At 47.2% G+C, this 25,454-nt stretch overlaps 1 protein-coding gene across 1 annotated transcript in view; it reads left to right on the plus strand.

The window, feature by feature from the left end:
- Positions 1-6,270: 6,270 nt before the first annotated feature.
- LOC144781674 (flavin reductase (NADPH)-like) overlaps positions 6,271-25,454 on the plus strand; it is a 115,418-nt gene continuing 96,234 nt past the window's right edge. The window contains exons 1-2 of the mRNA XM_078660648.1: positions 6,271-6,478; positions 17,042-17,203. Coding sequence (XP_078516774.1) covers positions 6,394-6,478; positions 17,042-17,203 — 247 coding nt within the window. The 5' untranslated portion in view covers positions 6,271-6,393. The remainder of the gene's footprint in view (positions 6,479-17,041; positions 17,204-25,454) is intronic.

Genomic DNA, 25,454 nt, shown 5'->3' on the forward strand with positions numbered 1-25,454 from the left:
CATACCCTTACCCATCTCCTCCTAAAATCTGTCTTTTCTTTCTCCTCTTCCTCAATTTTGTTCTCACCCACCTATTTTTACCTATTTATTCCTCACCCGTAGTCCCTCCCAGAATTTTTACTCCTCTTTCACTCTATACTGAACTTCTCCCTGCGCTTCTTGTTATAGTTTATAATAGCCGTCCTTGATCGCTTTTTCGTGTATATTGCTCTTTGATCATTTGTTAATTATTTTAATAGAATCCTACCCATCTGTATGTTTTGCTATTGAACAACTGCTCTTTTTCTTGTAACTTGTGTGCTCATGTAAAGCGCTCTGATACCCTTGGGTCGAGCCAGCGCAATATAAAACCTTTCAAATAAAATAAATAAATAAATGTCCCTCGCACAGACCCCTCCCCTCGCCGCCACCACCACTCCACTTCCCCCTCGTTACGTTACTTCTCACTCCACTGTGTCCTCGCCTCAATCAATCAATCAATCAATCAATCAAACCATTTATATAGCGCACTACTCACCCGGAGGGTCTCAAGGCGCTTGGGGGAGGGGGGTCCGCTACTGCTCGAACAGCCAGGTCTTGAGCTGCTTCCTGAAGGCGAGGTGGTCTTGGGTCAGGTGGAGGTGGGTCAGGAGGGTGTTCCAGGTCTTGGCGGCCAGGTAGGAGAAGGACCTTCCTCCTGTGGTGGCTCTTCGGATGCGGGGGACGGCGGCGAGGGCGTGGCTGGTCGATCGCAGCTGGCGAGTGGGAGTGTAGAAGTTGAGGCGGCTGTTGAGGTATCTTGGGCCTTGGTTGTGTAGGGCTTTGTGTGCGTGGGTGAGGAGACGGAAGGTGATTCTCTTGTTGACCGGGAGCCAGTGCAGGTCTCTCAGGTGTTTGGAGATGTGGCTGTGTCGGGGGATGTCGAGGATGAGTCTTGCTGAGGCGTTCTGGATCCGCTGGAGTCTCTTCTGGAGCTTGGCGGTGGTTCCGGCGTAGAGGGCGTTGCCGTAGTGCAGTCGGCTGGTGACGAGGGCCTGGGTGACCGTCTTCCTGGTCTCGGTGGGGATCCACCGGAAGATCTTACGTAACATGCGTAGGATGTTGAAGCAAGACGAGGAGACGGCGTTGACTTGTATGGTCATGGAGAGGGAGGAGTCCAGGATGAAGCCCAGGTTGCGTGTGTGGTCTGTTGGTTTGGGTGCGCTGACTAGGGCGGGGGGCCACCAGGAGTCGACCCAGGCGGAGGGCGAGGAGCCCAGGATGAGAACTTCCGTCTTGTCTGAGTTCAGTTTCAGGCGGCTGTTCATCATCCACTCGGCTACGTCTTTCATTCCTTCGTGTAGGTTGGTTCTGGCGGTGGAGGGGTCGTTGGTGAGGGAGAGGATCAGCTGGGTGTCGTCAACGTAGGAGATGATGTTGAGGTTGTGTTGGCGTGCGATGGCCGCAAGGGGGCTCATGTAGACATTGAAGAGGGTGGGGCTGAGCGAGGAGCCTTGAGGAACGCCGCAGATGACTTTGGTGGCTTCTGATCTGAACGGGGGTAGGCGGACTCTCTGTGTCCTTCCTGCGAGGTAGGAGATGATCCAGTCTAGTGCCTTCTCCTGGATTCCAACGTTGCAGAGGCGCTGCGCTAGGGTGCGGTGGCAGACAGTGTCGAACGCCGCCGAGAGGTCCATGAGGATGAGGGCCGCTGTTTCCCCGTTGTCCAGCAGGGATCGGATGTCATCCGTGGCTGCGATGAGGGCGGTCTCGGTGCTGTGGTTGGCCCGGAAGCCAGACTGCGAGAGGTCGAGGGATCCGTTCGTCTCGAGAAAGGCGGCCAGCTGCTTGTTGACGGTCTTCTCGATGACTTTGGCCTGAAACGGGAGGAGCGAGATGGGACGGTAGTTTTTGAGTTCGGTGGGGTCCGCTGATGGTTTCTTCAGTAGAGCGCTGAGTTCGGCGTGCTTCCAGCTCTCCGGGAAGGTGGCGGTGCCAAAGGAGGTGTTGATGATGTCCCGCAGATGGGGTGCGATGACAGCGTCGGCTTTGTTGAAGACGTGGTGGGGGCAGGGGTCGGTTGGAGATCCGGAGTGGATGGAGTTCATCGTACAGATGGTGTCTTCGGTGGTCCAGGCACGGACGGTGGAGGTGGGGGGCGTTGGTGCGGTCGTGGGGTGCGTCGGTTGTGTATTGAAGCTGTTGTGTATGTCTGCGATCTTGTTGTGGAAGTAGGAGGCGAGGGAGTTGCAGAGGTCTTGAGATGGGGTGATGTCGTTGTTTCCGGCGTTGGGGTTGGAGAGCTCTTTGACGATGTTGAAGAGTTCCCTGCTGTTGTGTGCGTTGTTGTCCAGTCGTGCCTTGAATGCGGTTTTCTTGGTGGCGTGGATCAGTTGGTGGTGTTTTCGGGTGGCAAGCTTGAGGGTGGTCATGTTGTCTGGTGTCGGGTCTTTGTGCCATGTTTTCTCTAGGGCTCGGCAGTTCTTCTTGGAGCTCTTGAGTTCGTCGGTGAACCAGGATGCTTTCTTGCTGCCGGGTCTGCTGGGAGGGGTCCTCAGTGGGGCGAGGTCGTCTGCGCAGTTGCTGATCCACTTCGTGAGGTTGTTGGCGGCCTGGCTAGGGTTCGCTGAGCTGGTGGGTGGGCGCTGGCTTAGGGATGCGATGAGCTGGTCGGCTGTGATCTTGTTCCAGCTTCTGCGTGCAACCTGTTGTTGGTGGTGGTGGATCGTGGTTCTTCTGAAGCTGAAGTGGACGCAGCTGTGGTCCGTCCGGTGGCGTGGCTGGAGACGATGTCCTTGCTGGATGAGAAGACGGCGTCGAGTGTGTGTCCGGCGTAGTGGGTGGGGGTGGTCACCAGCTGCTTGAGACCGAGGTTGGCGAGGTTGTCCAGCAGGGTGATGGTGTTGCGGTCGTTGTTGTTCTCCAGGTGGAAGTTGAGGTCCCCGAGGAGGATGTAGTCAGCGGAGGGGAGGGCGTGCGGGCTGATGAGGTCGGCGATGTCTTCGCTGAATTGTGTGCGAGGTCCCGGGGGTCTGTAGATGAGGGTGCCTCTGAGGGTGGTCTTGGGGTCGGTGTGGATCTGGAAGTGCAGGTGTTCGGCGGTTGTAAGGGTGTCGTCGGTGTTGGTCGTGATGCGGATGGTGTTCCTGTGGATGATGGCGATGCCTCCTCCCGTCTGGTTGGCGCGGTCCCTCCGGGTGATCTTGTATCCGTCCGGGATGGCGATGGCAATGTCGGGTGCTGAGGAGGCAAGTTTCCGTGAGGAAGGCAACGTCTGGGGATGTGGTGTCGAGGAGGTTCCAGAGTTCGATGGCGTGTCTGTGGACGGAGCGGGTGTTGATCGGGATGCACTTCAGGTGGTTGCTGCTGGTGTTTGGCTTGTTGGGTGCTGGTGTAGTGCAGGTCCGGTTGCAGGTGAACTTGCAGGAGTGGCAGCTGAAGGGTCCGTGGGTGCGTCTCGGAGTGGCACGGTAGCATCCGGGGAATCGGCCGGTGTTGAGTGCGTTGAGTTCGGTGGCGTCGTAGGTCCGGCGGGTGGGCTGGTGCCTGCGGGGGCCAGGGGTCCTGGTGCTGGGCGCGGTCCAGGCGCGGACGGGCGCAGACGGGCTTACCTTTGGTGCACCTTCGGCGCTCAATCGGTGCGCCCGCTGCGCGCGTCCGCTGTGCGGTCGCTCTGGGGGCGTCATAAGTGAGGAGCCGGGAGGGCGGGTCAGCTGGGTGGCGGGAGCGGGGGGGCCAATGGGCAGGAGGGGGCGGAGACGCCGGAGGGCAGTGGCGGGAAGGGAGGACCGAGGGCAGCTCAGCGGTGGCTGGGTCGTCCGGCGGCTGGGCAGGAAGCACACAGGAGGGGTACAGAAGGCAGGAGGGGAGAGGGGAGAGGGGAACACAAAGTTAAAAACACAGGGCGAAAGGCAACAGTGGAACAAAGGCACAATACAAACGGCGGAGTGCAGAGGGGGAGATAAAAGTTAAGTGAACAAGGCGAAAGGCAACAGGGGAGACACAGGTAAAACAGACGGCGGACTGCAGGGCAAAAATGAAGGCAGCAGCAGGGAGTGCGCAGCAGTCAGCAGGGCAGGATGCTGGCAGACAGCGGGCAAGAGCAGCGGTGTGGGGGCGACCTCGCCTGGAGCAGGCTCAGCGGTCGCTCCCTATCCCTGCGTATGGTCCCCTTAAGTGAGGAGCCGGGAGGGCGGGTCAGCTGGGTGGCGGGAGCGGCGGAGCCACTGGGCAGGAGGGGGGCGGAGACGCCGGAGGGCAGTGGTGGGAAGGGAGGACCGAGGGCGGCTCAGCGGTGGCTGGGTCGTCCGGCGGCTGGGCAGGAAGCACACAGGAGGGGTACAGAAGGCAAGAGGGGAGAGGGGAGAGGGGAACACAAAGTTAAAAACACAGGGCGAAAGGCAACAGTGGAACAAAGGCACAATACAAACGGCGGAGTGCAGAGGGGGAGATAAAAGTTAAGTGAACAAGGCGAAAGTCAACAGGGGAGACACAGGTAAAACAGACGGCGGACTGCAGGGCAAAAATGAAGGCAGCAGCAGGGAGTGCGCAGCAGTCAGAAGGGCAGGATGCTGGCAGACAGCGGGCAGGAGCAGCGGTGTGGGGGGGCGACCTCGCCTGGAGCAGGCTCAGCGGTCGCTCCCTATCCCTGCAAATGGTCCCCTTAAGTGAGGAGCCGGGAGGGCGGGTCAGCTGGGTGGCGGAAGCGGGGGGGCCAATGGGCAGGAGGGGGGCGGAGACGCCGGAGGGCAGTGGCGGGAAGGGAGGACCGAGGGCGGCTCAGCGGTGGCTGGGTCGTCCGGCGGCTGGGCAGGAAGCACACAGGAGGGGTACAGAAGGCAAGAGGGTAGAGGGGAGAGGGGAACACAAAGTTAAAAACACAGGGCGAAAGGCAACAGTGGAACAAAGGCACAATACAAACGGCGGAGTGCAGAGGGGGAGATAAAAGTTAAGTGAACAAGGCGAAAGGCAACAGGGGAGACACAGGTAAAATAGACGGCGGACTGCAGGGCAAAAATGAAGGCAGCAGCAGGGAGTGCGCAGCAGTCAGCAGGGCAGGATGCTGGCAGACAGCGGGCAGGAGCAGCGGTGTGGGGGCGACCTCGCCTGGAGCAGGCTCAGCGGTCGCCTCCTCCACTTTCAGCTCGCGCCACTGGCTTCCATACACAGACACCCCCACGGCCCGACTGTAAAGCCCCCAGACTGCACTGTGCCAACCCCCCCCACACACACACTGCAAAGCCCTCAGACTGCACTGTGCCACCCCCGCAACAATGCCCCTTTCTTACAAGACAGTCATTACCGGCACACGTATGCTGGATTGCACACTACCAGCAGCAAAGCTCTGACATCACCGCAGCGCTGGGAAGTGTTGTGTGGACTGCTGCATGTATTCACTCCTGCAGCAGTCCCATCCGTGAGAGCATTGAACACTTGGTTAGAGTGGACAGGACAGTGACCTGTTTATCCCAAAATGGGTATAACATTTATTTTCAAAAATTCCATAATTAAATGTAATTTTCTTTACTGTGCACTGGTTAATGAGGGTAAAAGTCTAGCGCCTGACTTCCTATGGAAGTGTACTATTTGACAACATTCAAATACATTAAGGAAATTAGCAACCCTCGATGGGGTTATTTAAATGTGGCAGAGTTTACTTGCCATATTATGTTGAGCGAGTCAGGCCACTGTATCAATTAATCACACCCACGTTTTCTGAAAAACATGGGATGAAAGCACACACAGCTATCTTACATGGACTGCAAGCAGACATGTTAGAAGCCAAATATTTGAAGACTTGTGATACCAAAAAACCTTGTAATTAGTGTTGTTCTCAGAACCTCACGCCACACATACTTAGCATACAATGACTGACACACAACTCCCACAGCTTGTGGTCACACTTGTACTCCACTACTGAGGAACACTTTACTCCATCTGAGGAAATTCTCACTGCAATATTGCATGGCTAAACACTTATAAGGTCCCAAAGGCGAGACCTATTGGCTATGCCAATGCTTGTTACACCTCTTTCGACTCAGATTATTTAATATTTATGTATCACCTAAAATGTCCATCATACGAGTCATGTTGCCAAATACGCAAACTTCAAACACCCCTGAATATGCCAACACACCCTTCTGTAGGCTGCATAGTGTTTCATTATGGCTTCAACATTTGGAACTTTGGAAGTAAGTTTTGTAACTCTACCTAGCCTCTGAACTGTAAATATCTTGTTCCTTTAAGACCGCGGGTTATGAAACTGCAGTCCCCTGAATCTAACTCCCACCCCTAAACACGCCTCAGAGGCGGGTCTCTGAATGCACAGGAAGTAAACCGCACAACATGCTCCTGTCACACTGAGGGCTGTCTGTTGCAGTACTACACATCTGGAAAGCCACTTCTCCGAGCCCTGACACCTCTAGACCGCTCAACATGGCATCCCCGCCTAAAAACATCGTCATCTTCGGAGCCACCGGAATGACGGGGAAGACGATACTGGAGCAGGCCGTCCAAGCAGGTGAGGTGCCGCGGGAACCTAACGTAACACACGCACGGACGCAGACAGCGTCACGGTGGGGGCTGCGGATGCACGTGCGCACGAAAACAAATCGTGACGTCACTGACGTGGAGTTCAAGGGTCCTGCGGTATAAGGTCTTAAAAGGAAAAAAAGCTGCAAGGCACAGACTGGGAATAGCGAGCTGTTCATTACACAAGAAGAGACAGGCAGTGCACATGTAAAAGCGCATTCATTACACACAGGGCACAAGTCCTAAAAAAAGAAGTGGGGGGACGCTGTCGCCAGAAGTGACGTCACGACAGGAAGTGACGTCAGGAAAGGTGGCTTCGATCTCGTCCAGGAGAGGTCAAGAAGGTGAAGTCCAGCTGTTTGGCAGGGGGGACGGCGTCCACCCTGTAAAATAAGTGGAGGGACTAATAAGAGAAGACAGAAGTGCAGGTGTGGGGGAGCATTCATTATACAAGAAGAGACAGGTAGTGCACATGTGAGGGAGCAATCATTACACAAGAAGAGACAAGCAGTGCACGTGTAAGGGAGGTAAGCAGTTAGTTGGCAGCGTGGTTGGTAATGAAAATCCGGCTGTATTCTCGGGCGTAGCTTAGTCGGTAAGGTGGAGGGGGGGGGGCGGGGGAGGTTGAGCTTCAGATTTCCTGGCAACCAATCTGACCTATAATGTTAAAAAAATATTATACGACAAGCAGGTCCCATGAGAGGGCCTCAAGGGGCAGTGGAAAGGGAGAGGAATGCGGATTGGTATAAGTACTAAGTGAGAGAAGCACAATATTTAGCAAAATAACTTTTTTTTGGGACTTTCAAAACAAAGGTGTGTGTGTGTGTGTTTGTTTTTGTCAGTGTATGCCTGCAAAAATCCCAGGTGAATTTTGACAGACTCCTCACCATACCCGACTGAAAGCACTTCTAACCCCCAGTTTATCACAAAATCGATTTATTAAGGGGGAGTAACCCCCCAAACACGCCCCTATGTATACTTCTGTCACTTTTAGTTATTTGCCAAAGAACTGTTCATATAGGCAGGAGGATCACATGATATGCCTATGATCACACAATGTGTCAAATGGCTGAGCTAGGACTTTAGTTTACGACCACAAACGTATGTTTGCTCATGGAACGGGCAGTTCTTGAAATGGAAACATTGAAGTGCAGGTTCTCTGTACCAGAGTACCTGCTTTTTTTCTGAGAAGTGCTGGTACTCTCCAATTAAACATATTACGTCACTCTTGAGAAGTGCAGTTACTCTCCCTCTCAAAATAAAAAAGTGGTGGTACTCAGTACCGGTCCATTTAAAGTTCTGGTAGTATTCATTGAAACTGCCATCTGAGCGCTTGTTTCCTCCTCGACGAAAGCCTGCTCACATTGCTGAAACAAAAGAGCTGCAGGAAGAATTTGTATCTTCAAGGGAGAACGTATTGTATTGTATTGTATTGTAATTTAATTTATATTGCACTTACTACCCCAGATGAGGTGATAAAGTGCATTATGGTGGGTAGTATGCTACTCCAGAACCTAAGGTTAGTGGTATTCCTGTGGTAATTGTTGGTTATATTTAGTTATTGGTATTAGTCTTGTAGTTCCAAGAAATTGTTCCATTCAATTTCTCCATTTTACTTATGGGACATTTAAGTTAATAGGAGTTGGGTGAGATTAATAATTCGAGTTGTAAACGGAAGGTTGGAAGAGTAGATAAGCTAAAGGGTCTTAGAACAGTGGAATGTTGGAAGCTCCATTGAAAACAATGGAGTAACTCCGGGCTTCTAACGGCCAACATTCCAATGTTGTCCTTAACAGCTGTTGCTGTGAACAAAAGCCTCGTGGAGCCTGAGGGGACTTCAATTTCCTTGGGCTCCTTGAGGCCTTTGTCTTATTTATTAGAACATTCTGCCCGCTAGTGGCGGAATATTCTGATAGCCTTATAGCCTTCCTTAGTTGGGCTAGACTGGCATTAAAGCTGCTCCCTTGTTAATGGCCCTCGCCGCTGAAGCTGGACTTTAATGGCCAGTACAGCGGGCTATAAGGCTATGTTAGATATTGTTAGATTACAAGGAATGGTTACACAGACGGAGGGTTTGTGGTTTGTGAGGAGAGGCATGGCCAGTTTACAGAAATATGGTAGAGAGAGAAGCAGACAGGCATGTGACACAGTAGGCTACCCTCTCATAATAAAATATGCAGAGAGAGGATGGAAGTTAAGAAGAGGATCATTTGATACAAAGGAAAGGGAGAAATATAGTGGGAGGAAGAGCACCATATGCAATCTGAGGATGTTGCAAGTGTAGAAATACGGGTTGATTGTTGTCACATATGGGCAGGTGCTGTGGGCAGGTGCTATATGCTGTTGCTTCTTTGGTTGTTCGGTTTGGTTGTTTTAGTTGGTTTGGTTATCCTTTGATATTAGTGTCCTGCAGGGGCATCTGTCTGTAGGCAGAGAAGCCACAATTTGAAACGGCACTAGTTTTTGTGAATTAGATCATGTAGATTCTATGATGTATAAAGTTGGCACCATTCTTCTGAGCTTTAAGGGATTCTCATAGCTTTAATCTTTGCTAGGTAGGGAATTCCATAGTTTGATGGCTTGAACGGAGAGAGTAGTTCCATCCATAGTTTTCTTTTTTGTAAGCAGGTAATATTAAAGACTGTGCCATCATGAAATGTAAGTTCCTCGATTGTGAGTATTTGGTGCTTTTTGATTGTAGAAATTTCGGTTCGTTTCAGTTTATCACCATGGCAGTGCCTGTCCTTCCTGAGCTACCAAGAACCACTTCTGGTTTGTAATGTTGGGCCTGCTGGAATATGCTTGAACTACAAAATAAGCTTACCACATCACTTTTCAGCAGCCGGTGCTTAGCTCCATGTGGCCCGAGTATTCAGCCGTTTTTGCTGAGCGCACAGTGACTCAGCAGAATTCGCCGACAATAACTGAGCAGTTGCCAAGTACCACTGCACTCTGTTAACCCCCTTCTCTGAAGCAACTTTCTAATTTTAAGCGTGCAGATCAGCAATGTTTGGGACTTCCGTAAAATTCTGTTACGTGAAACTCCTGAGCCCACCACTCTTGTGTTAGAAGGACATGGGGCACAGTAGGCATACTCTTTTTACTTTAGCAGATATATTTAAGGCATCTTTAGATTCCATGGTTCTTTTTGCTCAATGTGCCATTATAAACAGAGACACCAAATTTTGTACTTTTAGTATTATATTTTTTGTTTACAGATACTGGAATCCAAAGGTATGTATGCTGTAAAGACTTGGCTGGTTGAACTTCACACATATCACATGGGGTAAGCTGAGAGCTGTATGAAACGTCACTATTACAGTAATTATATTTTGATTGCACACTGATGTAGAAAATGATAACGAATTATAAAGTTCGTAAGCTGTAATTGCCTGACAGAATTCTGTACTAAAATCACTGCAGCAATTTCTGACTTACTAAAGCTAGGCATTGCGCTAATGACGAAAATGATCTTACCGTCTTCGACGATACAGTCATTCAACCGCATAATGTGTTTGTAATGCAATCACGGGTGCATCATTAGGTATAGCCCTCGAATGGATTAACTAGCACCTTCCAAATATTGAGAATTGGTGGACTTTGATCTACCATATGTATGAAATGGAAGCAGCTTTGCAAACAATTAAAGTCTGCTAGGGGAAAAGGCTGTTTTTATAGGAAATGGGTGTAGGAGGTTCTCTCAGTATATAGTGACCACCTATGGTGAGGCACTGTGCACTGAGTCCAGGCAACGCTTTGTGATAGTGTTTAGGTCCCTGAACACCAAAGCTCTCAAGGGCAGCTGTGGAGAGGAGCTAAGGCTTATTCAGGAGGGGTGTAAAGCAAGTGCATGTACCACTATAGTCAGTCAGTACGTTTTCACAAGAAAGAACCACGCCAGGCGAGTATAAAAATACTTTGTATTTATTAGTACACACTAGACACTAACTTGGTATATCTCCTGCCCGGAAATATCTATTACACTGAAGAAATACTATAGAAATTGGTAACTAGCATAGGAAAACACACAGGGCCCAACCGGGGGGGGGGGGGGGACGACAGTAGGCTAGAATAGTGGAATGTGAGGTAGGCACCAACATAGGATGAGTATCCAAAGTTGGAGAACCTCAAGGGAAACACAGAACCACTCAAGGTGAGTAGCCAGGGACCCCAAGGCACCCGGGTGCAGAGTGGTTGCGCAGGGTCCAACATCCATAGGATAACACTGGGTAAGTTGCAGTTAGAATTTTACAGTTCTAGGATCCTTCTCAAAGGACTCAGATGAAACCACTTGGATCAAGGAAGGTTGGAGAGCCACCACACCCGTGGATACCCCAGGAACCAGGATACTTACACCAGGGAGCCTAGGTGGATAGGGTGAAGTGTAGTCGGCAACACCCGTAAGCACTAATGGAGGTATGTGAAAGATGAGCAGCTACAGTGTCTCTTGGACAAAGCCGGTGGAATCAGGACGAGGAATCAAAATTAGAAGAACCTGATAGGACAGAGTCCAAGCCTCCCGGAGGTGATCAGGAGCACAATACTAGTCTTGGTTGGAGGTTCTTGCTGTAGCACAGTGAAGATGATTCTGCAGCTGTGAAGCCCTGGTCACGAAGCAGGAGCACTGGAGCCCCCCATGAGCTGTCCTATGCCGGTCAACGAGTGGAGGAAGGTCAGTGGCCGGCAGGACCACCAACAAGCCTTGGCAAACAACGGTTTGCAGGAGAAGATGCTGTGTTGCAGATCAGTAACTTCTGTGGGACTAACCCGGCAAGGTTAAGTCAGGGCCGGCCCTCAGCACACAGGAGAGCCAGCAGGAATTGATGGAGCCTCCTCGAGGACCCTCTGGCAGCAGACACAAGGAGTCACAAGGAGCGCTCAACACTACACAGGAGATGAAGGCCCACGATGCAGGGGATGCAGACAGGACGTCGTTCTTGGAGCTGTGCAGTGCTGGAGGCAGGGGTTTCTTGGAGCTTGAAGATTTTTGGGAAGAGAGCCAACAAACCTTGGTAACGACAAACAGACATGGTGCACAGGGAGTCGGTTCACGTCGGGTGGGGAGGGATTAAAGTCGCCCATGTGGGAGGGAAGACTGGTCCGGCCTCTAGAGAACCAACAAAACACACATGTGTTACTGAGCCTGGCAATGTCTATGGGACAACGGGATCAGCAAACTGATCGACGTAAAGGTGCCTGCGGATGCAGGAAAGTGACTCCTTTACTCCAAGGGAGATCCTTCTGGCTGGGATGCAGGATTGGTGGCTCGGAGGATGCACAGCCAAAGAGTTGCAGAACTTGGGAAAAGCCTAAAGATGAAGATGCAGCGGGAATCTTCCCGCCTAAGCAGTTTTGTCGTAGGTTCTGCCTTCAAGAACTGCAGAGTTCCAGTGTCCACCAACAGAAGAGGCTTTGGACAGTCTCCTGACGACAGGTAGTCGGATCTAGAAGTTGTTGTCGGGACTAACCTAAGGACCCACCCTTAGGGGAGCCCTTAAGTAACCCTAAAAAGTAGAAGGATCTCTTCACTAGTGACCCACCTATGATAGGGGGTCAGGGACGCTGCTCAGTTGTCCTAGCCAGTCAGATGCTCCCAGGGGCCAAGATTTAACATGGCGGAATCAAGTGATCACCTGGAGGAGTTTTAGGCACCTCCCTAGGGAGGAGCTGGACATGGGAGTGGACACTCCCCTGTCCTTTGTGTGGTTTCACGCCAGAGCAGGAGCTCAGGGCCCTTTATCTGGGAAAAACTGGTTTATGCATGGAGATCACCAAATGTGCCTTTCAATGCAGTCTGGTGGCCCCCCGAAGCACCCCCCCCGACCCGACCTATTTTAAAGGAGAGGTGGTTACACCTCTCCTTCTCAGGGAATCCTTTGTTAAGTTTAATTCGGACAGGGAAAGCTGATCAGCAGGGGGCAGAACACATTCTAGAGTTGGCAACAGTGCAGGGTGGCAGGCAGACCCTGTAAGGCTACACAGGTAGGTTTTGGTGGGTCCTCGAAGGAGCCCCCCAGTACATGGTATCATGCAACTAACACTGGAATCAGAGTAGTTGCGTTATTCCAACATGTTTGATACCAAACATGACCAGTTTGGGGCAGCCATTATGTAGTTGGACATCTCGACTTACCAGTGTACACCGCCTACCTTTAATGCTGTACTTCACTTAAAAAGCCCAGAGAATGGAGTCTGGGTTTTGAAGGGTTACCTGTACTTGTGCAGGGGTACCCATACACTTATAACCATGCACCCTACCCTTGGACAGAAGGGCCTACCTTTGGGGTGACTGCTAGGTTAAAATTGCAGTGACCGGGATCTAAGGGAAACCTTATATACAAAGTGACAGGTGCAAGCACCATTTCACGCAGACTGCAAAGGCAGCTCTGCAGACACAGTTTGCATGAGCTCCTGTGGGTGACATAATACATGCTGCAGCCCAGAGGAGACCCCTGGTGTACCAATGCCTTGGGTACCTCAGTACCATATAGTAGGGACTTGTAATGGTACCCCAGTATGCCAATTGCGGCGTGTACAAAGTACTTACCAGAGAATTTGAAGGAGAGAGCACTGCCACTGGGGTCCTGATCAGCAGGATTCCAGTGAACGACAGTCCAACCACACTGACACCAGGCAAAAAGTGGGGATTTCTATGCCAGAAAGATCCACCTTCCTCCCATGGGGACCATTGTTTGTTTTAATTATCATCAATGACTTATGCTGACTAATGACTTTGATACATATACAAAGGGACACATACCGGCAATGATGCTCTATTACTGCTAATGCATCTGTGTATACATGTGTTTGCTCTTGTGCCAAATGAAAACAAAACAGAAAATGTACACCAATGTTCATCTGAAGAGGCCTGGGGATTTATAGTGAGGAAACTGCAGAAAGGGATATAAAGGGCCACGCCGTATTGAACTGGGGTATCTGCACCGGAGCCTTGATTCATGCTGCACAGAACTCTAACCTAAAACGGAACTTGCCTAAATTCATGAAAGAAGGGGCACGTGGGAAAAATGGAAAGGGTGAGTCGGAATCCCAAGGCGCCATAGCCCAAGTGCCAGAGTTATTATTGTACCTGCTGTTATTGTTTGTGTGGTATTCCATTTTAAGTGTACGTATATAAGTATGTTTTGTATCTGAGTAAAGCAGAGGGCGGGGCATTCATTCATTGTGCTGCTGGTTGGTTGTTGAGTTCTGGGTTTATGCACCCGCACTACCTCCCTGAGAAGCCTGTGACGGTTCGCCATTAGTACCAGTGAGAGTAAAATGTTGAAGTGGTTGTACTTGGCCCAGTTTGCAGAGCCATGGGAGTACAGACCCCGGGACATATGCGTGCAACTATCCCAGCCTCCACCGCTGAGGCCCTGTAGCCCCTGCATGCCCAGTGTCCCGCAAAATGGGTTCTGACAATACAAATGTACTCCTGCGGGGCAATCTGTATTTCTGTATTTCTTTTCTCGCTTTCTCTAATGAAGCCATGTCAAGTGGCTTAGCCCGTTGTCCATCTTTGTGTTTAACTTGGTGGCCCAATAGTGATGATGAGGCTCTTCTGCTTCACATCATGTAGGATCCTTCGTTAGTCTTGCCAAGGTTACAGGTCGGCTGCAGGATGTGAATTAGTATAAGATCGGAGTTCAATGCTCAGTAACCAGACTCAACTCATACCACTACCTGCAATTCCACACTTATATCATGCACATTTTTCCACAGAATCGTCACCCCTCAGGTTGAGTCAGACACACTGAACACCAAAGTCCTATGATGCAACAGTTTCTATTTCACTAAACTCCTTTTCAGGTCTGGTTCATGAATGTTTCAAAGCTGGATTTCCATAGGCCAAAGCCTAATAGAGGTAACCTGGACAGTGACGTGAGAAGTGTAATTGTCAAGTTTGCAATTGGTTGAGCTGCCATGGTCATGCATCAGCTGTGGAGTTTTGCACCTGAACAAAATCAGACCAACATCAAATTATGTTTTCATTGGTTTTGAAATATGTGTTGCACAGGTATTAAAAATAAGAATGTTCACTGAAAGGTGACAGTCAGATTCAACAAGTTTCTTACATGTTTTTTCATATCCCCAAATTATGATGTATTGCCTGGGCTGTTTGTGTCTGAACTTTGCATTGTTGGACTTGTAGGTTGGCTTTTAATATTATAAGCTTAAAAATTGCGCCATGTACAGTTTGCTGTGCAAAAAAGAAATGACCGGCTGAAGTTGTCTATCGCTCATGCCATAGAGCACATCATCATATTCCCTAATATTGCATTTCAGCATGTGCCACACTGTACCTCCATAATGCATGGAGCCATGTGCCCATGAACTGTGCATCACATTGGGTTCCCCTGAGGCAGAACACCCAAGCTTCCTCTTGAAGCGCATCACCTCATGGTCCCTTGATGCAAATCACCGAGTGCTCCCCTAGAAAGCATTGCACTGTGCTCAGTGGTTAAAGTGCATAAAAAAAATTATGGGGACTGTGATACTGTGTGCAAAAGGGACAGGGTAAGTGAGCATGGCGGCAGAGTCAAAGGCATGGCTAAAAATATAAATATATATATATATATATATATATATATATTCTTTAATAAAAAAGAGAATAGGTAGTAGTGTTCCCTAAAAGGGAAGAAACCGCACAATCAATCTGTGGTATGCATTTAACAATAACTAAATAAGTGTGAGTCAGTCTGTCACTAAAGTTGAATCGGGGTGCTAGAGTAGCAAGAAACACCTACTACCAAGTGGTGTCATTGGCATATTAGAACCTAACAAGCATGCAAATTAAACAAAAAACAAAGCTGATACAGCACACCCTTTATGATTAATAATTATAATCCAAATACAGTATTGGATAAGTTCTAAATAGGTCCAAATTCCAATGCAGAAGTCAACACCAGTTCCTACGGACAATCTAGTGAGGCATCCGGCATACAATGAGCAGTCCAAAGAGGTCATCTGTCAATTTTCATTTCCTTTTTATTAATTCTCTCAAAAAGCTTTCCCATTACACAAGCTTGCCGACACGTGTTTCGTCTAATCCTAGACTTTTTCAAGGTGATTTGGGAAAGTAGTCGCAATGTGATCTGATGCGATTGATTCATAGGCCTTAATCCGTTGGAGAACTCGAAAAACCAATAATATATAGTAAACAGGAAAGTCAAAATAATTATACGGACTTCAGCGAGTCACATTGAATATTCGGTGATTCCCCGTATTGCTTGTAGACTGGCGACTTTAGGACGGGCAGCTGCAATACGCGTCGCTTCGTTTGGTTTACATCGCTCATACTTATCATGGATTTGCTTCCGTACAGAATTCATTGCTTGGGTAGTGTTGCCACGCTAGTGGAATAAGACTGAAAGTCTGTATACTGTTCCGCGACGTGACCTGGGATTGTTTGGGACAGGACATAAAATAGGGTCAATAATCCGTTAGGTCATACGCGACAATGGATCATCTTGGAAGACTTATTGTGATTTGTTGAAGTCCTTTATCTTATTTGGGTCGCCAGTCCACAAGCAATATGGGGAATCACTGAATATCCATTGTGACGCGCTGAAGTCCATATCATCATTTTGACTTTCCTATTTACTATATATTATTGTTTTATTTTAGACTGGTATTAGGCTGCTACAAAACGTGAAAAAGGATGAAGTTAAAAAAGGGCTTCCGAAATATAGGTTTTAGTAATACTCAGACTGTATATAGTGCAATATTTTTATAACTGTCCTTTTAAGCCCACACTTCACAGCCCAGCTTAAAACTCCCTTGCATTACCACCCAAAAAAGAATAAATCTGTGTTATCAGGAAACCTCTGGTGATTCCTTCAGTTTAAACCAATATCTATTTCCAAGCACCCTTTACAATTGCAAATTAACAATTTGCACACATTTACATTTCTTTCATGCATCAGACACCCTGGCAAGAAGGCTTGTTTAGCTGCTTGCCCCTCACTTGGTTTCACAGCACTGGAGACTCATGGTCTTAAACTTCAGCTGAAGCATTTCAGCTGTTGGAACGAACCGTCCTGAGACTGTTGTCTATACACATAAAGTAGGGGGACTGCTTTTCTTTTATTAAAAAAGTATAGGCACATCGTGCCCCTCAGATCCTGCCAACTTCGACCACTGGCTGTGCTCCTCTGAAGCACAACACCCTATGTTCCCTTTGCGAGCACCACCGCATGATGCCTTTAGAATGCATCACACTGTGCTTCCCTGAGCTACACATTACCCTGTACTCGCTGCTGCTCTTTCTCTTCACCTCCTTGCTGCATATCATCCTGTGCTCTATGTATGCACCATTTCTTATGCACCCTTCTGAAAATGGTAATGCATGACTGTTGGTCTGTATGAAATGATGCATTAATGCTTGCTGGTCTTCGTACGTGCTCTTTCTGTGCATGTGTACCAGTATGATGTGTGCCTGTCTGCATGCACCACACAGAAGTGAAACCTGCAGAGTATGTCAGTTATGGTCATATATTTTGGCCATAACTGAACAAACTATTCTAAAACAGTGTTTGCTTTCATCTTTTAGGCTACCACGTCACAGTGCTGGTGCGAGACGCATCACGACTACCTGCTGACGTTGCAGTGGGCAAAGTCATCGTTGGGGACGTGTTGAATAAGAGCGATGTCAGCAAAGCGGTGGAAGGGCAGGATGCAGTCATCGATATCCTGGGAACCGGGACCGACCTAGGTAAGAATGCCTTGCTTGTGGTAAATAGAAATGTGTTTGGCTGCTTGCGTAGCTCCTCGTGCACCTTAAGATGACCTCATTGTGCTGACAGAAGAAGGAGATGGAAAGGAGGGTCTGGGAAAGGTAAGGCTACAAGAGAATCAGAGTGAGAAGGGATTCTTGTGAATGGAGTGGGATATTTTATCGCTTTGACTGGCCTGGATGGAGAGGTGTAACTCATGTGAGGTGGTTAGAGAGGTACTATAGCTAACAAGAGAAGTCCTAGGAAGTTGTGTGATGCTATTCTCTGCACCCCCACTGCGTCCGGCGTTAGACCTCTCATGCTGCTTCTCCTTAAGCCGTTTAATTCCTGGACACCCCCAACTGAATAGAGGAGTAGGGAGAGCAGAGTATGGGGCTAGGAGGTTGCGTGTGGCGCTCTTTTCCTAGGTGCTCGGGCTTCAGGGAGGCCAAGGTGTCCGGGTCCAAAGAGGGCAACTTCATAAATGCCTATCCTTGGCATTAGCTTTGGTTGGGGAAGCCTATATAGCGCTTCCATATATAAAAACTAATCCTGGACCGATTAAAAGAGTTGGGGGAAATAAGAACTAATCCTGGGTTGACTTGATGGCCACCTGTGACGTTCCATTGACCCTCACCCTATGAGGGCTTGACTTTGAACTTGTGAAATCTGCATAATGTAGGGCACGGACTCTTGCCCATTTCGCCCAGAAATGTCTTGGGCTAATGAAGGAGACAGTCAGAAAACTTTATTTCGGTTACACAAATAACCATAAAAGGGCATCAAATACACATCAATAATATACTCCTATCATTCCACTGTGCAAAATACCACATAAAAACACCAGGAAACGATAAAAAAACTAAACTCAGTCAAAAGATCTCATAAGTCTGACAGCATAGTGAGTCCAAGTCAGACCTTATTGGGGCCTTCCTTCTACCAACCTCCAGCTAAAATAGGGACAAGTTAAATGTGCGTAGAAAACGACAAGAGTTAACACATGCCTCCCGGAACAATTAGAAATATGCACAAAGCAAGAACATAAAAAATCATACGACCTACATAAAAATATATTCACAAGGTGTCCCAAAAGTTCAGATAATTAGAATAGCATAGATTTTCTTTTATAAATAGCACATTTTTAAAAAGAACAAATATTAACAGCGATAGAAGGGGAGTTTAGTTGCTGCAAATAGACCAGAGCGGCACCACATCTTCAAATTCCCTGCTCCCTAATAACTGGTATTAAAAACCTTTTAGTAAAAATTGACAAAAAAAGTGAAATGTAACAAGTTCTGGGTGGCAGATTCATCACATGGGCATATTGACTCTTTAGTTGGATCAAATTGGCCAAGAGGGAAACTGAGATTCCATCTCACAAAACCTAACCTGAGTTGGGTTAAAAGCAATCTATCCAGGTGGTATCAACCCACTCTTGATTAGGCTCAATGGCTGGAGTGGTTTGGAGTATAACCTATTCCCTAATGGTTGGTTTTAAGATTTCAGTTTCCTCTCCTTGACACTGCTGCTGTGCCTTAAAAGTTTTTTTTTAACCCAGACCACATTGGATTTAGTCATAGCAGTGGGATTAGAAAAAAGGGCCAGCCCCCCCAGGTTCGTCAATTCCATCTTAATATATTTGAGCCAGGGGGTTTCAGACCTCTGTCACATGAAAGGTAGTCAGCAATGACCTCCCTGTTAAATGAGGCGTGCAGGTTCTCCCACATGCAGCAACACAAAACCAAGGGAGCAAATGTAATAATATCAACCACATATTCACCCCCAAGCTCCTGGTGCGTAATAAAGGTTGAATAAGTAGGAGGGACACCCAAAAATCACCTGAGGCACCCTGTTCTGTTCACCCTGAAGGGAATTAATGTCCGAATAGCCCCATATACTCGACTCATAAGTGAGGACAAGGAGACATTTGCTACTGTACACCTCCAACAGAGGGGCAAATGTTTTATTCCCAATGCGGGAAGCTAAATTATAACTATACCCTACTGCACTCACAAATCTTTGTCGCACTTTGTCCGGACAGGATCCCAAGTTGCCCCTGGCATCAAAAACAACGCCCAATTACGGAAATTCCTGTGTGGAGACAACGGGATGACCTTGTAGATACACACCTCGCATCTTACAGTGCCTGGAGCCCAAGCCATGGTAAAATGTTTTTGTCTGAGTAGCAAGGCCAGGTGACCCCTATAAAAACAACAAACTCCTGAAACAGAATGTTTTCGCCAATGAAGGTTCTGGCGGGTAATACGGCATTGTCCACATACAGTAAAACTGGGACCTTCTGATTACCAATTAAGGTGACGTCCGAGATTCTTTTGGAAAGGGCTGTGCCTAGGCCATTAATATGCAAAAGCTTAAAATCTGTATGTTCTCGTGATTGACCTTCCCTAACTGAGGCTGATAAATCATTATGTAGTGCCTGCAGGAATTCCACTAGGCCGCCATTCACCCCCAAGTTACTCAAAATCTCCCACAATTTAGATCTCACCATGCTGTCGAAGGCACAGGACAGATCCATGAAGGCCAGGCAGATGGTGCTCTGCTTAGCAGTGGTGTATTTACTGATCAACAGATGCAAATTGAAGCATTGCTCCACTGTGCCAATCCCCTGGTGGAAACTGTACTGCATCTCCAACAGTTTGTCCGACTCCCTGACCCAAGTTAGGCACTCCAGGTTACTCTTCTTGTGAGCTCTACTACAGAATCCAGGGGGTCTACTAGCCGATAACAGCCTGGTGATTGAGGGTTGACATTTTTATAAATGGACTCTATGAGGGCAGTCTGGGGAGTCCTGATTTAAAAGAACATTAAAACAGTTGCCCAACAGGGGTGCCCCAAATTCCAAGATAGATCTCTACAAGTCCATGGGCAGTCCTGGTGCTTTATTGGATGAACAATTAATAATAGTCTCCAGAATTTCTCCACGGGTGAATTCCAAAGCTAAGGGGAATACCACCTCCTCCTCACCGAGCTGGGTGGGGATGTCAGAACCACATAGTACTTTGAAGTGGCTGACTGAATCCCCAGGGCTAATGGTGGTGATAACAGAATTAGTTTTATCACCCGTGGACTTAATGTTATTGGCCACAGCCTAAAAGGCCCTTGTATCTTTTTTTCTGCAGGCCATGACTAGCTTCCCCCAAGTTTCATTTTGGATCTCTTTCCACCTGTTTTTTGGGCAGCTTTATATTCCACACTGCACTGTTTGAATTTGCAGCAATCCCTAGGCTTGATCTTCAGTGCCTTTTGTAGGTTTGCCGAGGCCTTCCTACAGGATTGATCAAACTAGCTGACCTCATAATTCCTGCCTGTGATAGGTCTCATAAGCAAACTACTCCCAGCCAGTCTCAGCTGGACAAAAAGGTTCACCATGACCCAGTGGTCTACAGAGAGGGTAGACAGTTGAACACCATGCCAAGATGGTTAGCACACAGATTGAGCATAATGGCTTTCGCATCCACATTTCTCAATGCCAGGCCGTGACCGTGGGTCTTTAAAGCTAAGGATAGTGAATTCACACCCTTCGCACCTCTTCCGCTCTTAGATACGCAAAAGCCAGCTCATAAAGGGTTGTGGTCGCTGTATAAACTTTCAATGATTCCACCCCCGGGAAACCTGATCCAGCAAATCCTGGGATACAAAAATATAATCAGTAACTAAACAGTACTCTCTCTCCCCTTTCAATAGTGGCTTTGGAAGGATAAAAAGGGCCTAATAGTTTGATCGCATTGGTGAGGTCAAGCGATTTAATAAGATGAAAGAGAGCCTGTCCACTCTGGTCCCTGTGTGGGCTTAAACGCTCAGAGCTAATGTAGTCAAACAGAGTAAATTAATTTTACTCCTGTGTAAGCCCGAGTTTTGCATTAAAATCCCCACCTAATACCCTTTGTGCAAAAAAGCAAATTTAAAATCAAGGCCTAAGATAAAATCTGACAGCATTTTCAATTTGACTTTAAAATCGGAATTGGTATGCCCTTTATAAAAATTGATGAAAACAATATTCAAGTCAATGGCCCAAATGGATAAGAAGACTTGGGGTATAGCGCTATTAGTGCTAACCGGGCTAATTTTACATTCTAGAGTCACTTTAAACCAGGCTGTTAATCCAGCCCTTGTTCTGCAAGATGAAGATGAAATTGCTGGGGCCATATAAGAAATGTAACCGTCCATGTTTTCATGGCCCAGGTCTCTTGGAAAAAGATGTTGTCATATTTACATATAAAAGCGTCTCAATTCTTGCTACCCACTTTGCTAGCCAGGCAGGCAATATTCCAAAAGAGTATATTAACCTCTTGGCCCATGTCTCATTGGCTATATCACGTGGTGTGCTGGACCAAAGGGAAGAATAGCCAACACCACAGCTAGATTCCTCAACCAGGGGCACCTCAGTAACCTGGCAAACTCTGTCAATCATTGTCAGACATCACCAAAGGGTGCAAAGCGATTTTGAACAGGAATGTTGTAGGGCAATGCCTCGGCTGCCTGAAGACAATCAGGGCCCTAACAGGTTTGAGGATATTTAGAAAGTCCTCTATAAAAATAGCCAAGGGTCAGTATCTCTATGTTGCCAAGCATGTATTGACCTTGGTAGTAGGCCCTAATAAGGTTGCCTCCAATCCAGGTGTTTCTAAAGGTGGCAATAACATAAACTTCTGTGAATTCTTTGGGCATATTCCCCTTCCACCACATTCTCCTTGTCATAAAAATTAAATTAAATATGTTACCATTATACCTGATGTTCCCATGGATCCAATTTGTAGTTTTATTAATTAGCTCCACTGTTGGGACAGATTGCAAGATATCTGAGCCCCCACTATCGATGAGTAAGTAGATATTTCATAACCACCTTTCAGCAATAAGAATTGCTTTGTTAACCCCTTCGCTTTGCGCTACTAGGCCTCGCCCCCTACCCCCAACTTACACTCATGCTAAGCCTTTTTATGGACTATTTGGGTTTTTTTGTGCCTGGGCATTTTGTCCACATAAGGTATCCCTGCCAAATTTGTGTCCTTTGTGTCCAACATCCTGAGGATTCTAAAGGTGCCCATGGTTTGTGGGTTTCACCTGGAGGGGACTGAGAAATTAGTCAAAATACAGCTACATTTGGCTTTTTGGGGAATAATTGGAAAAAGTGCTGCAAAAGAAAGCGTCTTTTTCCCCCATGCAAAAGGTATCAACAAAGGGTTTTCGATGCTAAAATCACTATCATCCCAGCTTTCAGGAACAGTCAGACTTTTGTCGGAAAACCACATTTTTCTGCACATTTTACTGGGACATATCCTTTTTTCCTCTTTTTTGTGCCTTCATCCTCTTTTCAGTTAGTGGTAGAAATGTGTGTGAAAGCAGTAATGGATCCTAGAAAGCTATACATTTCTGAAAAGTAGACAACATTATGAAATCTGTAAGGAGTCATTTCTGTAGGTCCTTCAAAGTGTTCTTATAGAAAGTAACAGTTGAAATAAAAACATATCGAAATTGGGTTGAAAAAAAACAGCCATTTGTTCCTAGGTTTTCACCTGTAACTTCTTCTAACTATGGCAGATTCTTTTAAGCAATATACCGTTATGCCCGCTGGACCCTTCTGGTTGCTGGGTTATATAGGGGTCTGTAGGTTCACCAAGAACCCAAGGTACCTAGAGCCAATAACTGAGTTGCATCTTGCAATTGGTTTTCATTGTGTACCGGGTATACAGCAATTTATATGGTAAAATATAAAGGGTGAAAAATAGGGATCAAGGAAACCTATGTATTTCCGAAATGGGAGCAAGATATGGAGTTTAGACGCAGTGGTTATTTGCGGGTCCATACCAGCATGTGAATTAGAGGGCATTTTTCAAAAGGACAATTTTTACGCACTGTCTTACATTTGGAAGGCAGAAATGCATAAAAATTCTCCCAATAAAAATGGCACCTCACTTGTGTGGGTAGGCCTACTGCTCGCGACAGGAAATCGCCCAAAATGCAACATGGACACCACATTATTCCACTGAAAACTGACCCTTTTTTGCAATGTGCCTAGCTATGTATTTTGGGCCCTAGATCAGCCGGTGTTGTGAACGCCGGCTGCAGCAGAAGCAGAGCGGTGTGGGCTTAAAACGGCCCTGAGATTGTAGAAGAGTGCTTCACGTTCTAGTTGTCGCGTGCTGCTCTTCTGTGTCCTGTGCACTTACCTTTGTTCTTCTGGGGTGTTCCGAATCACTCTGCGTTCAGCGTTCCCTCATCCGGCTGGTGCAGTGGCTCGTCGCAGTTCCTATTGTCGTCCTCTTCATTAGGTTCTCGGTATCCCGCCTTAGAACTTCCAGCAAAGCCAAAAGGGTGAGGAGAGGATGTAGCCTTATGGCTAGAGCGGTCAACCTTGAAGCTGGGAACGCTCAACATTCTGTGATTCTGGGCAAATCACTTAATCTCCCCGTGCCTAACAAAACAAAACAAAAAAATTAATGTGTCCATCTGTAATGAAATTGGTGCTCATGTAAAGCACTCTGATACCTGATCTCTTCGGGTCGAGTTCGCACTATATAAAACTTGAAAAAAAACCACAAAAGAAACAAAAACCTAAAGTATCAAGTTACATCTATAAGGCGCTAAAGGATGGCATGCTATATATGCTATATAGACCTATGCACTACTTATCTAATTGTTGTTCCCACGACCTTGGAGATTCATATTTTCTCTGTGCACATTGAGTAGAGCTGTGAATTAAGAAACAGCCTACGAGTGTTTCCTGAAGACAAGGAGACATATATAGCCCGCATATTTTTCCATTTTTTGTGTTTCTTTATTTTCAAGGAAGAGTTCATATATACTGTTTTTACTCTCTTAATACGCCTGGGAATTTAAATGGACCTTTGGGCTATCTTTAACTCACTGTTACTTCTTAATAGTAGGTGAGTGGTTTGTGTGTACATGTATTTATGATTTCATGGTTGCTCTACCAAAGTGAGTTTACAATATCTTTCTTTATTCTCTTTCATATAGATTTCATCTATGATCCTGTGTGGGCTGTTATTGATTTTATAGTGGAAGAGCGGAGTTAAACGGGTAGCATGGCATTTTACATACAGCTTTACTTACATAGAATGTATGCATTGGAATATAACTAGTATATACATGAATCCTCCTTCTCTACTCTTTACATACAGGGAACACCTACACCTACATTGAATCAAGGATGGGGCGACTTGTGTGGCTCTCACCAGGTTCTGTTACCCAGAATCCCTTGCAAACCTCACAATTTGTCTAAAAAACAAATGTTCCTCAGATTTCTGTGATGGAAAGTCCTGGAATCCTTGGGCAGCCACAAACTTCCCTCCACCAAACATTTCCCCAAGTCTCCTGATAAAAATGGTACCTCACTTATGTGGTAGGTCTAGGCGACAGGTAACAGCCCAAAATGTTTTGTGGAGACATCAAAATTATCTATCACAAAACAAACTGGTTTTGCAAGGGATTAACCTGCGTTTTTGGTTCCGGGCTCAGCGGCCATCTAGGAAAACCTACTAAACCCAGACATTTCTAAAAACTAGACACCCTGATGAGTCCAGGGAGTTGTGACTTGCATGGATCCACCAACGTTTGCTTACCCAAAATCCAATGCAAACTTCAAATTAATCTAAATTCAAATTTTTCTCAAATTTCTCTGTGGGCTCATCGTGCCAGCACAAATTTGATACCACTCAGCATTCCTCTGGGTCTCTAGAGTAAAATTATACCTCACTTGTGTGGGTGGGCCAAATGCCTGTTACAGGGAAGGGCCAAAAACGTATAGAGATTAAGGGGATATCACAGTGTGTTAATGAGCACAACCAAAAACTCTGTTGCATATGTTACAATTTAGAACATGTGGGCACACACAGCCCAGGATTAGAAGGACAATCGGGGCAGTACATACAACTTTCCTTTCGCATATCTCTTCGGGCGCAGACTCTACATTTCTTAGTGGGAAATTCTTTTTTGCCCGTGGGAGGAATGTGATTAGGAAAGTGGCGATCTTTCAATCTAGCCACAACTTTCTCTGCTGCAAATCTAGGTACTCTTGCCTGTTCCACTAAAGCAGGGCTGCTTATCACAGACTTCTGAAACTGAACAAATGTCATCCTTGACTCTGGAGAACAATCCTTAAATACAACAAAAGCATTGAAGGTTGCTAAATGGATTAAATAGATAGCCAACTTCTTATACCAAAAGTAAGCCCTACGAACAGCAGTGTCAGGTTCCAGCCTCTAATCTACT

Source organism: Lissotriton helveticus, chromosome 9 (assembly GCF_964261635.1).
Source record: "Lissotriton helveticus chromosome 9, aLisHel1.1, whole genome shotgun sequence".
Classification (NCBI taxonomy): domain Eukaryota; kingdom Metazoa; phylum Chordata; class Amphibia; order Caudata; family Salamandridae; genus Lissotriton; species Lissotriton helveticus.